Source organism: Phycodurus eques, chromosome 19 (assembly GCF_024500275.1).
Source record: "Phycodurus eques isolate BA_2022a chromosome 19, UOR_Pequ_1.1, whole genome shotgun sequence".
Classification (NCBI taxonomy): Eukaryota; Metazoa; Chordata; class Actinopteri; order Syngnathiformes; family Syngnathidae; genus Phycodurus; species Phycodurus eques.
The window spans coordinates 10307748-10323739 of record NC_084543.1 but is presented as its reverse complement, the minus strand read 5'-3'; the positions used below and the strand labels follow the sequence as shown (position 1 = coordinate 10323739).

At 40.1% G+C, this 15992-nt stretch overlaps 1 protein-coding gene across 1 annotated transcript in view; it reads right to left on the bottom strand.

The window, feature by feature from the left end:
• LOC133417861 (heparan sulfate glucosamine 3-O-sulfotransferase 3A1-like) overlaps positions 1–14945 on the bottom strand; it is a 34914-nt gene extending 19969 nt beyond the window's left edge. The window contains exon 1 of the mRNA XM_061706047.1: positions 14193–14945. Within this exon, the coding sequence (XP_061562031.1) occupies positions 14193–14740 (548 nt within the window). The 5' untranslated portion in view covers positions 14741–14945. The remainder of the gene's footprint in view (positions 1–14192) is intronic.
• Positions 14946–15992: the final 1047 nt, after the last annotated feature.

Genomic DNA, 15992 nt, shown 5'->3' with positions numbered 1-15992 from the left:
GAGACACACCTACCTAATTTTACGTTGCTCAGTGAAAATGGCTTCGAGGTGACTTCAGTGAATTCAAAAGTCATCAGACTTAACTGCTTTCATTTATGAACATGAAACCTAGTAGGCTTGTCTATCATGAGTAGAGAAGCCAAATAGTCACAAGCACCTAAAGTAAACCTGGGGGAAAAAATACAGGAAGTCCGCCTTTTGGTTCGAAGCATCCATTCTACAATAGGGTTAGGTATTTTTTTGCAGGTGTCCTTGGAAAAATTAATTTGTCCAAGACATTTTTCTAATTGCTACTAAATTTGAACCACATAGACTAGACAGATGGGCTATTGTGGGTGGGCAAAAGCATGGCTCCAAAGTTTGATGGCTCTTGAAATTGATTCGTGACACTCTTCCCCCCAAATTTTTAATGCGGCTAAGTGAAACTGCCTTTGTAAGCTGAATTTTCCACCCAAAATACTCGTGCCCTTGAAAATGGCCCAAATGACCCCAAAATGGCGGTTTCAAAGCAAAATGGCAGAGGGTCTATCAATCCTGTGTCTTGTCAGGTACGGCTTCTTCCGACTTTTTACCAGATCTACTCGGAAAATTAAATTTCGTAAAATAAAAACAAATGTTTCCTCAATCATACATTATTTTAAAAACTGTTACAAAAATGATCCCCTTGTCTACGAGGACATAGCATAAGAAAGAATAAAAGTAAACCACTTAATATGTGAGCTGTGAACATGAGGCCGTCACGTGGGAAGTGAGCGCCGCCGTTAATGGACACTGTCGCAGCTTCCCGGTGAATAATGCAGCTTTGCTAATTGGCCGGGTTAATAATTCACGTGGGTTGGGGGGCGCGTACTTTGTGGATAAAGAACACACAGGCGTCTTGTTTGAGAACATCCCACTCTCACCCATTCTGTCGCTCCTCCTCCTTATTGATGACTTGGTAATGACGGCGAGTAAAATGTTTGCAAATCGCTGGGAAGACGCCCACTCCCTGCCCGAAGGTTGAAATGACTTATTAAGGGTCCAAAATGGTGGTCCAAACAATGGTTTCCCTTGTGTTGATTAAGTGTCATAAACACTGGGAAACAACAACTGTTATCGTTCCATTATATTCATTGTAAGATGCAGATGCCGCATATCACAGGACAGAATGTTTGTGATCCAAATAACGGTGAACAATTTTAAGTTTGAGATGAAAGTAACTTTAAAAACATTTTTGTGATGCAAGTAACTACAAAGAATTGTACGTTTGTGAGGCGAGTGACCGTAAATAGTATGTGTGTGATCCTATGGAATGTAAACAATACTATGTTTGTGATCCAAGTTAACATAAACAACGGTATATTGGTAATCGAATTAGTCATAAACAATTGTATGATTATGATCCAAATAGTCATACACAATTGTATATTAAGTGATCCAAGTAGCATTAAACAATCGTAGGCTTGTAATCCAAGTGACAGCAAACAAAAGAATGTTTGTGATCCAAGTGATCGTAAAAACATGTTTGTGATTCAAACAGCTATTAACAGCTATTAAATTTTTTGTTTGTTTGTGATCCAAGTAACTGCAAATAATTGTATGTTGGAGATCCAAATAACAGTAAATAACATCGAGCCACCTCATGATCACCAATTGTTGATAGTTATTTGGATCAAAGAAATATAATTGTTTACAGTTATTTGGAACAGAATGTACAAGACTAACCTTGGGCAATGAGCCACATGCTGCTTCACTGTGTCCCAAAACGAAGACACAGCTGGATCATTTATCTAGAGGCCAGGGACAAGATTTGATGTTGCTCATAAGCCAGAAGGATGCTAGCGGATGGGAGAGAAATGATGGGCGTGGAAAAGGAGTAGTACACACGGGTGGGTCGGAAAAATGGATTTGACCGTAAAGGTGATTTAAACCCCCGTTCTTTGAGGTGTCCGCTTTCCACATAAAAGCAGACCATAAAAAGGAAGGGAAAAAAAGTCTTCCGGGCGTGTGGGGTTGACACCTTGACACCAGGAAACAATAGGATCAATAAGTCACTTCAAAGAATTTCTGACCAGCCAAAAGCTTCTGATGGCGTTGGACAAAAGTAGACCAAAAAATAAATAAGAAAATGAGTGAGGCTAATTAAAAAGACACCACTTCGGTTATTATTCTTAGGCCAAATAAATCACCTAATTTAGAGCTTTTCTGTTCTCAAAATCTCACCACATTTTGCAGATGTGTTCATGATGTCAACCCTAGTAATAAAAATTCAGCCCACAAAGCCATTTTTACGTCGCAGCGTGAAAGCTGGTACACGTCTATCATGAGTAGACCCATTAAAAAGCCTCAAGAAGCCGTGCCTGAAAAGATGCAGGAAGCCTGCCAGTTTGGTTCATAGCGGGACATTTTAGTTAGGTTTCCCCCCCCCCCCCCCCCACAGGTGTCAACTGTAAAAGTTGTCTCAGTGGCATCCCACGGATTTTCTTTGAATTCAGCCCTTGAAGCCAGTTTCCAGGAAAAAAATTTAACTTGCTAGGCATGTCTATCATGAGAAGACCCCATCGTCTCAAGCACCCGTGACTGAAAAGACAGAAAGGGCTGGCATTTTGGTTTATAGTAGCCATTTTAGGCTCATTTTTCCAGGTGTCAAGCCTTAAAATTGTCTGTGGGGTCCTTCTGAATTTTCTTTTCTTAATTCAGCCCCAAAATCTCAAAAAGACATGCCCAAAAAGACACAGAAAGTCTTGCCATTTTGGTTTATAGCGGCCATTTTAGGAACATCTTTCCATTTCACAACCCTAAAAATTGTCTTGGTAGCGGTGCTCGGAAGTTATTGGAAATTCAACCCCCTGAAGCCAGTTCCTCTGCAGAACATGACATTTGGTAGGCACGTCTGTCATGAGTAGACTCCAAAAATAAATAAATAAAATCCCTTTTGCTTAGAAGTGGGCATTGAAGGCTATTTTTAAGTGTCTTCATTCAAAGACGCAGTTGTTCCAGAAAATGTTTCTGATCGCTACCAAATTTGAACCACTTGATAGATGAGTGATGCTATATCACGAAACGTTTGTTATTGCATGTGGCCAAAGCATGTTTATACCTTGGCCAGGTCCATTTGTAAGCCGTAAAAGTCAAGTGTCAAGGATACAAAGCCTTTGAGGATACCACCCCAGGCTAGACTAACTGGCTGTAGTGTGATTGATGCGCCGGCATCAAGCGTGCTTTCAACCTTTTTCCTTGCAATGTGTCAAATTTGCTAGCAGCAGGTCGGATTGGGCGGGCAGGCGGCAGGTGAAACGGAGCCCGGCGGAGGTCGAGGCAGTCTCGGGTGGGCTGTAGTGGGCACACACAGCGGATGTAACGTGATCTCCGGAGACCTCCTGAGCATGAGCGCTTGAGCCGCCTTTGGATTGTGAAAGTGATTATCGAGGGGTCGCGATTGTAAACTGGGACATTCACCTCTCGGGAAAGGCGTGCAACACGCCACCGACTCCCATTCAACCCACCGACTGACCCGCCTCCTCGGGCGGCCCCCTTCTCGCTCGCCAACTCCTTGACCTCCGCCACCCTTTCTGACATCCTTACATTCCCTTGGCAGCTGAACCTGTGAGGCCCCATGCTGGGCTCTCCAAAGTAGTGCCTGTCAACAGCTGCCCTCCGGCATTTGGGGAATCCGCCCCTCTCTGCACCATGCTGGGGGATGGGGCGAGGACAGGTAGCAGGTGCAGGGTTGCTCCACCTGGATCACAAGCACCTGACACACTCCTCTCTAAATTAAGAGCTGTTGTTAGGCCCCTCGCGAGCTAGCCTGAAGCTGTCGAGTACCTTCAACATAACAGGGACACAGGGACTAGTGTAGAAATTAAATGGTTTTTGGTTTACTGACAAACCTTTTACTAATGGTTGTGTTTTCTTCCCATATTTTAAAATTCCTCTTCTTTTTCGCCCAATATTTTTGTTTATATTGTGTTAGATTATTTGTCTTTAATTTTCCTTATTTTTGCGATTTTCAACTGTTTTTGTATTCATGAATTGTTTTGTCTAAAATTTTCATTTGTCTTTTGTATAATCGTTGGATATTTTTTGGGTTTCTAACATTTCATAGGAATTTACCCTAAAATGTATTGTATTGTATTTCAATATTTTCCATACAGTAATTTTGTACTCTCCCCCCCCCCCCTTTTTTTTTTGTCAATTATTTTTACCTTATTTTGTTATAATTTTTTTCTATACCTAGTCTGCATTTTTGTGGAATATTTTGTAGTTTGACTATTTTTGTACTTTTCTACCTAATTTTGTAGTCTAATAGTTTAGCATTTTGTCTAATTTTGACATATTTTTCTGATGTATCTTTTATTTGAAATAAACTTTGCCTGTGTGTACTTTATTTGAATCTTTCTGTATTTTACCTAATATTGCAATATTTTTCATTGAATTGCACTAATAGTTTTATATTTACATATTAGTTTTCTCATCTCTCTAAATTTTTTCCCCAAACATTTCAGGATTTATTATTTTTTTTACAAAAAAAGTTTTTCCTAATGTATTTTTTATCAAATATATTTTTAGTTGGACTAATGATTTTTATATTTCATCCAAAATGGTGTCGACTGTTTTTAGATTTTGTCTTTATTTTTATTTTTTAAATATGGTTTTCCAACTTTCATAGTTATTATATTTGAAAAAGGTTTCCTTAATACCGTATATGTGTAATTTATTTAAATATCTTTATATTTTCCCTAATATTTTTGTACATTTTCGTTCATATTTCATTTTTACTGGCTTTCTCTTCATCCTGTCTGTTGTATTTATTTAGGTATTTTTTGTAATAAATATTTGGAGCATTATTTCTTTTTTCCCTAATATTTGGGCCTGAGCCGCTCTTGTTAGCAAATCAGTGTCATATTTCTTTTAGTGACACTGTAATGATACTGTTAACTGTGATCATCTTAGTCACTATCATCATTACATTCTAAGGTATGTAATTGTCTTACGGTTTCTTTGCTAGACTAGCGGCAGGCGCCCAACACTTGCGAGTGAGCTAGCCTGATGCTAAGTGGCTACTCAATCGATGGTTTCCGACGGGGGTCCGCCGAACGTGCCACCCTGGGAGCTCAGACAGATGGCTCTGAAGGGTTCCTCCTCATGTTACATTGTTTCAAGGATTCTGTTGTTTGTTCACTTTCGGGGTTTGTGTGTACACAAAGTCGGCAACCTGTGAGGACTCCCCACCCCCCACCCCAACCCACCGCCCTCCAATCATATCTCCGGTCCGCTTAGCAGCTGTCGCGCCTTTTATGAGGTATTAGCCTATATGTTAACCCAGCTTTTATTTTCGGATTCATATTTCCAAAGGAGTGCTCGGAGGTCACTTTTTATTGTCACTTGAAATACACGGGGATGCACTCGGATTGCTTCGATCGATCTTATCGTCCATGATGGGGAAAATGCCACCTTTACAAGGTGGTGGTGCTACGCTAACTACGCAGTTAAATATTTGTCATAAGTAATTTCAGTTAAAAACAGTCTACATCTCAGCTATGTGTTATCGGTGAAAAAGCGAAGAGCTATTATTGTGATATATTTTAAATTCCTTTATTTTTTGTTTTAAATTGTAAAAATGGTCTAATAACTTTATAGCATTCCACTTTTTAAAAAGAATTATAAACTAGTAGCATTCATTCATTCATTTTCTGCACCGCTTATCCTCACTAGGGTCGCAGCTCTTGTAACATCCTATCCTTTTTTTATTAAAAACAATTATACACACTATATAGTGTGAAATTTTGTCGCATAGTTTTGTACATTTTTTAAAAATAATTAAACATAGTATGATATCATGTAACATTCCACTATTTGTATTTTTTAAATAAGAATAGTGTGATACCTTCTAACATTCCACCTATTTACATTTTAATTTCAATTACATTTGGAGTTGTCTTGTTTTTTATACTATTTTTAATTTTTTTTATTTAAAGTGTTGTGTCATATCTTGTAACAGTCAACATTAATTAAATAAAGGTGTGTACACTGTTTTTAATTGTAAAAAAAATAATTAAAACAATTAAATTTTCCCCTTTTTTAAATTTATTTTTCCATGTTTTAAAATAGGTGTCATGGTGGCTGACTGGTTTTGTATGAGTCCACATTTTAAATATATTAAAATTAAAAATAGTTTATCTAATCACATTCCATTTGTTTGCATTTATTCGTACAATGTTTGGCCTAATTTAGATAATCAGGACATGTTTACATATTCCACGCAATTTTATTGATTGATTTATTTCATAATAATAAAAAAATCTTTCACTTTTTAATTTTGAGAAGATGAAATGTATTTTTTTAATTGTGTTAACACTCAACATATTTTAAATAGTAATTTGTGATCTCTTGTAACATTTGTTTTATTTTTGTTACTTTAAAAAAAATGTGTCCGATCTTGTATAGCCATTTTTTTTGTTTATAAAAAAATATATCTTGTAATATTCACAATACAGTATATATATATATATTTTTTACATACAAAATATTCTTTGTGGAAAAACCTGAGAAGCGACAAAAGAATGAGGCTCGCTCTTCAAGCGTCTTCCATTTTCCAACTCAAACATTTGCTTTAAAAAAAAAAAAAAAAAAAAAAAAAAAGATTGTTGTTCCTGGCAGGCAAAGATTGTTCAAGGAAGTTTTTCTAGGCGCTTCCACGGCGACTGTGCTCTAAGGCACTCTCGCTGGCACTCTCACCGCATTTTGCTATCTGCAGCCGCCTGTGTGGTGATAGGACGGCTCGGCGCCAATCGCCCTGGCAGAGTCACGGACGGAGAACAAGCCAGACGGCAGGAACCTCAGGCGCAAACCTCTGTTTGAGTGCCCAACCTCTGTCTGTCTTTCTGTTCGAACAGTACATGAAGGCAATACAAATATGTTGGTTTCTATTGTGCAAGGTGGAGGTGTGTCATTAATGACTAGATAATAAAGAAATGACACGTACATTGCACATACACTCGAGGGATATTATTGTGCCTGGGTGTATTACTTGTTCTGTTTATTTCTATTGTGCAAGGTGTTGGTAACCATGAATAACTGGTAAGAGAAGCAATTGGATTTTACATTGAGTGTGCTATGGACTTTTTTTGACTGGACAATTTTTGGTTGTTTTGTTGATTTCTATTGTGCAAGGTGGCTACCATTAATAATTGTAGAGAAGAGTAATTGCATTAATCATGACATTTAGATTATGTGACTGTGACCGAGTGTGACTTGGTCTGTTTTGTGGCTCTGTGGATTATTTCAAGTTTTTCTGTTTATTTCTATTGTTCAAGGTGGCTATCATTAATAACTGGCGAGAAGAGCAGTCACATTATGACGTGCATTGTGTGGTGTGGTTGAGCATGCTGTGGACTTTTTTACTATGTGAATTATTTCTTACTCTTTCAAGGCGGTGGTTATCATTGTCTGGCAAGAGGAGCAATTGCATTAATCATGAAATATACATTGTGTGCATGTGAACACACGTGCCATGGACTTTTTTTACCCTGTGGAGGCGGCACGGTGGGCGACTGGTTAGAGCGTCTGCCTCACATTTCTGAGGACCGGGGTTCAATCCTGTGTGGAGTTTGCATGTTCTCCCCGTGCCTGCGTGGGTTTTCTCCGGGCACTCCAGTTTCTTCCCACATCCCAAAAACATGCGTGGTAGGTTGATTGAAGACTCTAAATTGCCCGTAGGTGTGAATGAGAGTGCGAATGGTTGTTTGTTTCTATGTGCCCTGCGATTGGATGGCGACCAGTTCAGGGTGTACCCCGCCACCTGCCCGTTGATCGCTGGGATAGGCTCCAGTACGCCCATATATACATATATATGTATATATATATACATATATATATATATATATATATATATATGTATATAAACTGGCAGATTGCAAATATCTTCATTGCCTTTTTTGATGCGTAAACGTGACTGACCTTGGTATGGACTATTTTGTGACTGTGGATTGTTTTTCTACTTCTGTTGATTTCTATTGTGCAAGGTGGCTCAATAATAATTGGCAAGAGGAGCAATTGTATTAACCATGACTTGGACATTGCGTGCCCTTGACAAAGCGAGCGTGCAGTGGATTTTTGGGACTGGATTATTTCTAGTCTTTGTTATTTCTATTGTGCAAACTGGAAGTTATCATGAATAATTGTTTCCTCGTGTATTAATCCAACTGTTGTAAATGTTGCATGGTATTAAAAAAAAAATGTGCAGGTTTTCATCGCCCTTAATCTCTCATTTTCTGCGTCTGCAGTGGCTTCCACAGTCTTGGCCTTTTCTACTTTCCATCTTCTCCTTCATGCCTCTCGTTTGTGGGAAAGATGGCTGACAGCTTCTGCCGCACACGCCAGCCGGCTTGATTAAAGCGAGAATGTGCTAGAAAATGAGTTTGCCACCCCGGACCGCTTTATTGATAGATGGAGGGCGACAGCTCGGCCTGGCGTCTCGCGAGGACGGTGATGAAGGATCCGCACGGCGTTCGGCGGTGTGATTGATGCGCCGCCGTCCGAGTGCAGGGAAACCGCCCGGTAATTCGATTAATCTCAACCTGTGCGCTGGTAATTGTTACAGTAAGTGCGTGTTAGACTGGAGGGAGATTGCTTTCCAAGTGAGTCGTGGTGCTACACAGCCTTTCTTACCCCCCCCCCCCCCCCCCCCCCCAATGCCACTATTATCCTGTTCTCCTTAGATGAGGATTTGCATGTTAATGAGAGCAGCACATTTCCTCCGTTGGTGGACCACAACCAGAGGAGAACATAGATGAACTGTGGCAGACAGATCAGGGAGGAGGTTGTTGTTGTTTTTTTTTTTTTCTCCATCCTGATCACGTGTGGAAACACTTTTAGCTAGAAATAATGTGAGTTGTTGCTATACTTTTGATGGACTATATATATATATATATATATATATATATATATATATATATTTATTACTAAATAGCAAAGCAAATGACTCATGTAATTAATATAATTTATTGTACAATTTGAGGAGGTGCATTCCCTTTTTGACAGACTTGCCTTTGGAGATCAGTGGTGCTGTTAAAATGATTGGCGTCAGGCTGTTCAGTGATTTACACAAGCAGTGCCTGAAATTCGAGCAAATTATGGTAGTTTAAAAGAAAACGAAAACAGAAAAATACTATACAGTCACACCTTAGAGCAAATGGGAGTTGTAAATCGAATTTGTATTTCTTTTTATTATTAAAACTATATTGAATTACAAATACAGTCACATCTTGGGGAAAAGTGGGACTTGTTAATTAAATGTCTAATTTAAAAACGTATTAACAAAATAAAATTGAATTAAAAGTTAACAGCAAATGTGTTTCAAGTCTTTAATAATTTATTAATTTGAATTAATTTATTAAAAGAAAATAGAAAACAAATTACAATCACATCATGGAAAAATTAATGATTTATTCCGATTTATGTAAGTTCAAAATAAATACACAATATTTGAAGAAAATATTTGTTTAAATTAAAAATTACATTAAAAGTCACACATCAGAGGACTAAATGTTTAATTCAAGAATTTCAATGTATTTTTCAAAAACTACTGTCACACTTTGGAAGAAGGTGGGACTTTTTAATTAAATATGAATATATTTATACACTAACCAACCCCGCAATAGGTGAAATCGAAGTAGCGACCACGTTTTAAAAAATTATTTTATACATATATATATAATATATTTTTTTTATATATATTTTATATAATATGAATTATTTCATATTTTAAAGCTGTATGAACCTCCCCTCTCACTCTTATTAATCTTCCCCACACTCCTATTGATCTCTACCATATTCTAAACACTCTCTATACTCTTAAACACATTTTAAACCCTTAAACATACAGTAATGCACAGTAGTACGGTACACTATGTACATTTTACTTCCTTGTAATATGTGTTGTAATGATATTTTCTTTCTTTTTTTTAGTTTTAATATTTTTTGCTAGGAAGTGTTTATTTTACCACTCCCAAAAAATCTAAACATATTCTCAAAATCCCGTGACATGGTGACTTACGTGCAATATGAATATGTATAGGTAAACCACGATATAGCAAGGGAACACTGTATATATAATTACAGTCACGCCATGGTTGAATGCGAGTCTTGTAATAGCATTTATTTATTTATTTTTTAGAAAAGTATTAATTATAAATAAAATATAAATAAAATCACAACATGGAGGAATTTGCGACTTTTAAAATGTAATTTCCCTTTATATATATATATATATATATATATATATATATATATATATAATACAGTTACAGTCACACCATTGAGTAAGACTGAACTTAATGAGAACGTAATGGGTGTTTGAACTCCTAGCGCATGTTTGTTATCTATTCTTTTTCATTGAGCTGATTGAGATCATTAACCCGGATGATTTTTTACTTGTTCTGACCCCCTTTTGTTTGTAGGTCTCAAAAAGTGGACGTCTGGTCACCGTGTAACATAAGAGCAAAGCTAGCAGTGAGGCGGCATGTAGTGGAAAAAGTCAACTTTTATGACTAATGACAGCATTTTGCATCATTGCTTTTGGGCGTGTGAGCGTCTGTTTGGGGGCGCCGGGTGGAAATTCCCACAAGCGGGACAAGTGCGAGGCGGGGGTATGAGGAGGGGAGAACGTCGGAGAAGGAGGCCTGTTGGAGCTGCCACGTCCCATTAAGAGCTTAGGAGGCGTTAAAATATGGTCAGCGGGTTCCCATTGGGGAGGGATTGGCGCCAACGACGCGTCCTGGCCCCGGCGATAAACAAAGATCCTGCTAGGGATGCGCGCCTCTGGCATGCAGAAGAGGGATTACATAACTTTTGGATATGAAGATTCAAATTAAGACCAATCAGATGTCAGACTTGTTTTCTAGTCAACATGTAATTCTTACAGCGTGAAATGGGGCTGTTGATGGTTGATTTCAGCAAGTTTCACATTTCCCTGCTTTCACACATAGTTTGCCAGCATCAGAGACACATGTGGCATTTATTTGTCACACAGAACCCAGCGTCCGATATTGACGGGATCCCACAATCGGGGATAAAACAGGATGAGAGAAGCAAGTGTCCGGTGTCAAACTTCACACCCCTCAGCTCAGACTTTCCACTATTCCATTCCACACAGCCACCATCCCATCTCAGATACTGCTTCCAAAGTTGGCAAATTGGCGAGTTGACTTTAAAATCCCTGGCTGTTGCGCTGTGACAATTGCTTTCAACACAACAGGGCGAGAAACAGGAGTGTCGGGCGTTAGATTTCACACCCCAGTCGCGGATTTTCGCTGTTCCCCTTCACGCAGCCGTTGTCCCGCATTTGATACTCTAAAGCCGGCAAATTGGCGACAAATCCAGGGCCGTTGCGCTTTGACAATTAGCTTCAACACAACAAGGCAAGAGAAATGAGTGTCGGGGGTTAGACTTCACACCCCAGTTTGCAGCTTTCTGCTCTTCCCTTTCACACAGCTGCCATGCCACCTCTGTTTTCTTTTAGCACCTTTCACTTTTTCACAGATCGGCTTCCGAGGTACAATCAGAGAGGTAACAGAGAAGGGGTGGCGGCTGTGTGAAAGGAAATACCGTAGCGTATGGGGACGTTTAACACCCAATACTTGCTTCTCCCTTCCTATTTTGTTGAAAGTAATCGTGAAAACACAACAGCAGCTGTGTGAAAGGGAATAGTGTTAAACGTGGACTGGGGTGTGAAGTTAACACTTGACACTCACTTCTACTGTTCTGTTGTGTTGAAAGCATTTGCGCGACAACTATTCGTGCATGTACTTATCTGATGGTGGGACGCCGCGTCGCTGTGTGAAAGACGCAGGCGAATGAATGTCAGGCCTCTGTTGTGCCAATTCTGCTCAAACTCTGGGCGAAAGGGATTTTTGGATACGACCTCCAAATGCAAATTGTCAGGTCGACTTCGGACCCTCTTTCCGTGTCGGTGCCGTTCACACCGAACAGCGACCTGCGTAAATAGGCGGAAAAACTCCCGGCTTTAACCACAAGCCTCTACATGCCTCTCGGTGACCCCGAGACAACCACTTCCCATCTAAAGTGGGGGGAGGGTTCGGGGGGGGGCACAATCAAAGGAGAGCACTCCACCACATGAACTCCTGCTGAGCGGGCCTGCTTGTTTTAACACTTATTTATTCCTCTTTGCCATTCAAGGCTGCTCCTCTTCTAAATGGGCAGCATGAAGAAGGAGGAGGCGGCAGAGGAGGGGGCGGAGGGGACGGGGTGGGGGGGTGGGGGGGGGGGGGGTAGCGGGCCGTCCTTGGAGGCACGGTCCAAAATTCCGGGGAATCTTGGCAACGTCTCGGGATAGATGGGACCCTCATGGATATAACGCCCGCCCCTCCTCCCTGCAATCTCACAATGGATGAATAGGTAAACAGAAGGGTGAGAAAGAGTGATGGCAAAAAGAGAATGTTCACTCTCATGAAGGAACAAAGAAGGAGGTTTGTGTGTGAGAGTGTGTGTGTGTGTGTGTGTGTGTGGGGGGCGCCAGACTGCTTGCGTGTGTATGCGTGTGCATGTGCGTGGACTGTGGAGAGGAAAAGTTTGGTGGTTCGGGCCCACTAATGGCAGTTAGCTCGGCGCAAAAGGTGAATTATTCCTCCTGAGACACTCAGGTAACCTTTCATTCTGGCCCCTAATCCTTCTATATAGAACAGCCCCATTAGACACACAGTAGAGTTAATGGGAGTGGGGGAGCATGGGGTGGCGTTCTACCATTATTCCCCCACCAGGCTACAGAAACGTGAACCCACAACGCTCGCCGTGACAGACAAAATTAATCACAAACGCGGAATTTTACCATGGAGAGGCTTTTATTTGGGGGAGTCCCTGTTGCTGGAACAACTTGGGACCACAGAGTTGGGCTGTCTGGTTTTTAATTTCATTTGAATAAATAAGACAAAACATCTATTTTATTTTAATATATATATATATATATATATATATATATATATATATATATATAAATAAGATAATTTATACTTAATTTCTTTTTGATTGTTTGTTGTTGTTTTAGAAAATAAGCCATCGTATTTTGAATTTATTCATTCATTCATTTTCCGTACCACTTATTAATTTATATTAAATAACCGTTAAAAAATAAATTTTGACGAAATAAGTGGTGGTGGTGGGGTTTTTTTTTAAGAAAAATAATTTCGACTTAAAAAGTGTTGTTGTTTTTGTTTTTAAACAAAATAAGCAATCTTGTTTTGAAATCCATTTTATAAAATAACTGAAGAATATTAATAATTTATATTGTAGGTTCTTTTCAACTCTGCGTGTTTTTCTTTAGAAAATAAGACGTCTTGTTTTCAATTTTATTAAAATAAAAAAATAATCAACAGCAGGTTCTTTTTATTTCTTTTTAGAAAATAACATTTGTTTTTACTATTTTTATTTTGCATTTTATTGTTTCACTCAATCGTCTTCTGAAACATGCAGTGGTGTGACTTACTTATTAAATATACAAAAAATATCACATGCAAGTGTCTGCTTTGCACTTACCCGTAATATTTGTGTTTAATTATCGTGAATATTTTAAATTATAATTTTCAGCTAAAATAAACTGATCTAAAAATTAGAAATATTATTTAGATTTTTTTAGCCATAGGATTGCCCCAGTTATATAACAAAAAGTGACAGATTGTGTTTTACTGTCAAACACACTCTCAATCCCCTGTAAAAAGTTATCCGCTCATGAAATATATTGTTGTCTCACATAAAATTAAAATATTACAGGGCTATACTGTGCAAAAAAATAGCTTCACAAAAAGAAAGTTGTATTTAAGTCTTAAACTTGCAGTCTAATGAAATATACGCAAAGAGAAAGACGGCGGCTTCAAATAAAATAATTCAAAATCAAGCAAAAAGACATTTTGAAGTGTTTAAATAAATGAAAATCAGCAACACCGTCAGCTGTCATGCAAAGCATGTTTTTGACCCCAAAAAATCATTTCCATACGAATTTGATCCATTCAACTTAAAATATCATTCAAATCCAAGCATGAGTAAGTTTTCTTATAACATTAAGGTCTGATGTGTAAAAAAAAAAAAAAAAAAAACACTTAAAGTCTCTAAATTTGCATATTCTCATGAAAAGCATATTTTGGACCAAAAAACTAATTTCCATATTACATTTAAGGAGGGTAACGTGGTGGAATATTTACCTGTACCACTCCAGGCCGTTGTGGTAGTTGCGGTCAAAGAAGTGCGGTTCTGCCCCCACGGCCCTGATGTCCGGATGGACCCGGAGAAACTCCAGCAGGGCACGGGTGCCTCCCTTCTTCACACCGACGATGAGCGCCTGAGGCAGTTTCTTGACGCCCTCCCCGAGCGGGCTGAGTCTACCTGCAAGCCTCGGTGACACCCTCCGGTCGGCCGCCGCCAGCTGCGGCGCCAGTAGGATGCCGGCAGCCTCCGCCCTCTTCTCCGGTGCTTCCAGCTCGTCCGCGAGCACCCGCGACGAACGCCTGGAGGCCGGGTAGCCCGCCGCTTCCCCGACGCCGGTCCACTCGAGCCTCCTCCGGGAGTCGAACTCGGGCTCGTCCGCTGCTGCCCGGCGGGAGGTGGATCGCGGCTGGGACGCCAGGCAGTGAAGCAGCAGGAGGAGAGAGGTGAGCAGCGAGGCCAGCATGAGCGCTGCTCTTCGGGACTGGGGCGTCCGGTTCACCGGCGAGCGCCATCCCTGTGTGGTCGCTGCGGGGGCCACCGCCATGCTAGGCGCGCATCACCGAGTCGTCTCGTTGCCATGCAGACATCGACGAGTTCATCCACACCCAGAAAAAAAATACCTGCTGCGCTAAGTTGCGTTCGAATCCGGAAAAAAATCGGAACAGGAAATAAGCGTGGAGCTTGTTTATATAGCTTGTTTCTGTTTTTAAAGATGACAGGTGACTTTTAGATCTTCTCAATCTCTGACTCGGGCGCCGCACGTGTGTACAGTTGTAAACTTCTCGCCTGTCAGTGTGGTTGACGGGCACCCTCGCTGACCAATGAGAAAAAAGGTAGGAGCGGGACAGCGGCCAATCATATTTCATGTAGGTGGGAGAATTTCTGATGATCTCGGCAATGCGCAAATGAAATTTAGTCGTTATGGGTAGCAAATAGCAATTTAATATAAGATCATTTATTTAACGGGAGGGTTACTTTAAAAAATGTATTCCGTATGTATACTTAGTTACCTGTTAAAAAAATTAGTCACTAATGTAATCCAAGTACCATAATATTAGTCATGTAACTTGATTGCTTTCAATTACTTTTACAATTACACATCTGCCTCGTAGTTCAGAGGTCGTGGGTTCTAATCCGGGCCCCGGCCTTCCTGTGTGGAGTTTGGAAGTTCTCCCCGTGCCTGCGTGGGACTCTGGTTTTCTCCCACATTCGAAAAACATGCATGGTAAATTTTATCTAGATTGTCCGTAAGTGCGAATGTGTGTATGAATGGTTGTTTGCCTATATGTAACCTGCGATTGGCTGGCGACCAGTCCAGGGTGTACCCTGCCTCTCGCCCAAAGTCAGTTGGGATAGGCTACAGCACACCCGCGAACGTTGTTGGGAGTAACGAATTACATATAACAAAATTGTGTACATTTATTACAAAATGTATGTAATTGGAATTTGTTTTATTACTGGTGGAGAATGTGTATTACATTATAGTTGCTTTTGGCAATTTCTATAATCACATTTTTACTTACATTTGATGCATCGCTGCAATAGCTCAAGGAAGAACATGTTAGCATCTGCCACTGATGGTAAGTCACAAGATCTCTTGGCTATGCGGCAAACATGGCGCTTTGCAAGTCAACGCTGCTGCTGATCGTAAACAACTCTTCTATAGTTGGGCGCTTACCCTTGAGCAGCTAGCCGTTACCAGCTAATCTGCTGGTAACGTCCGCCACAGCCAGTAGTGATCCGGACCTTTATCTGCATCATCTTGAGAGGATCCCACCCTGCTTTCTCCAGCTTCA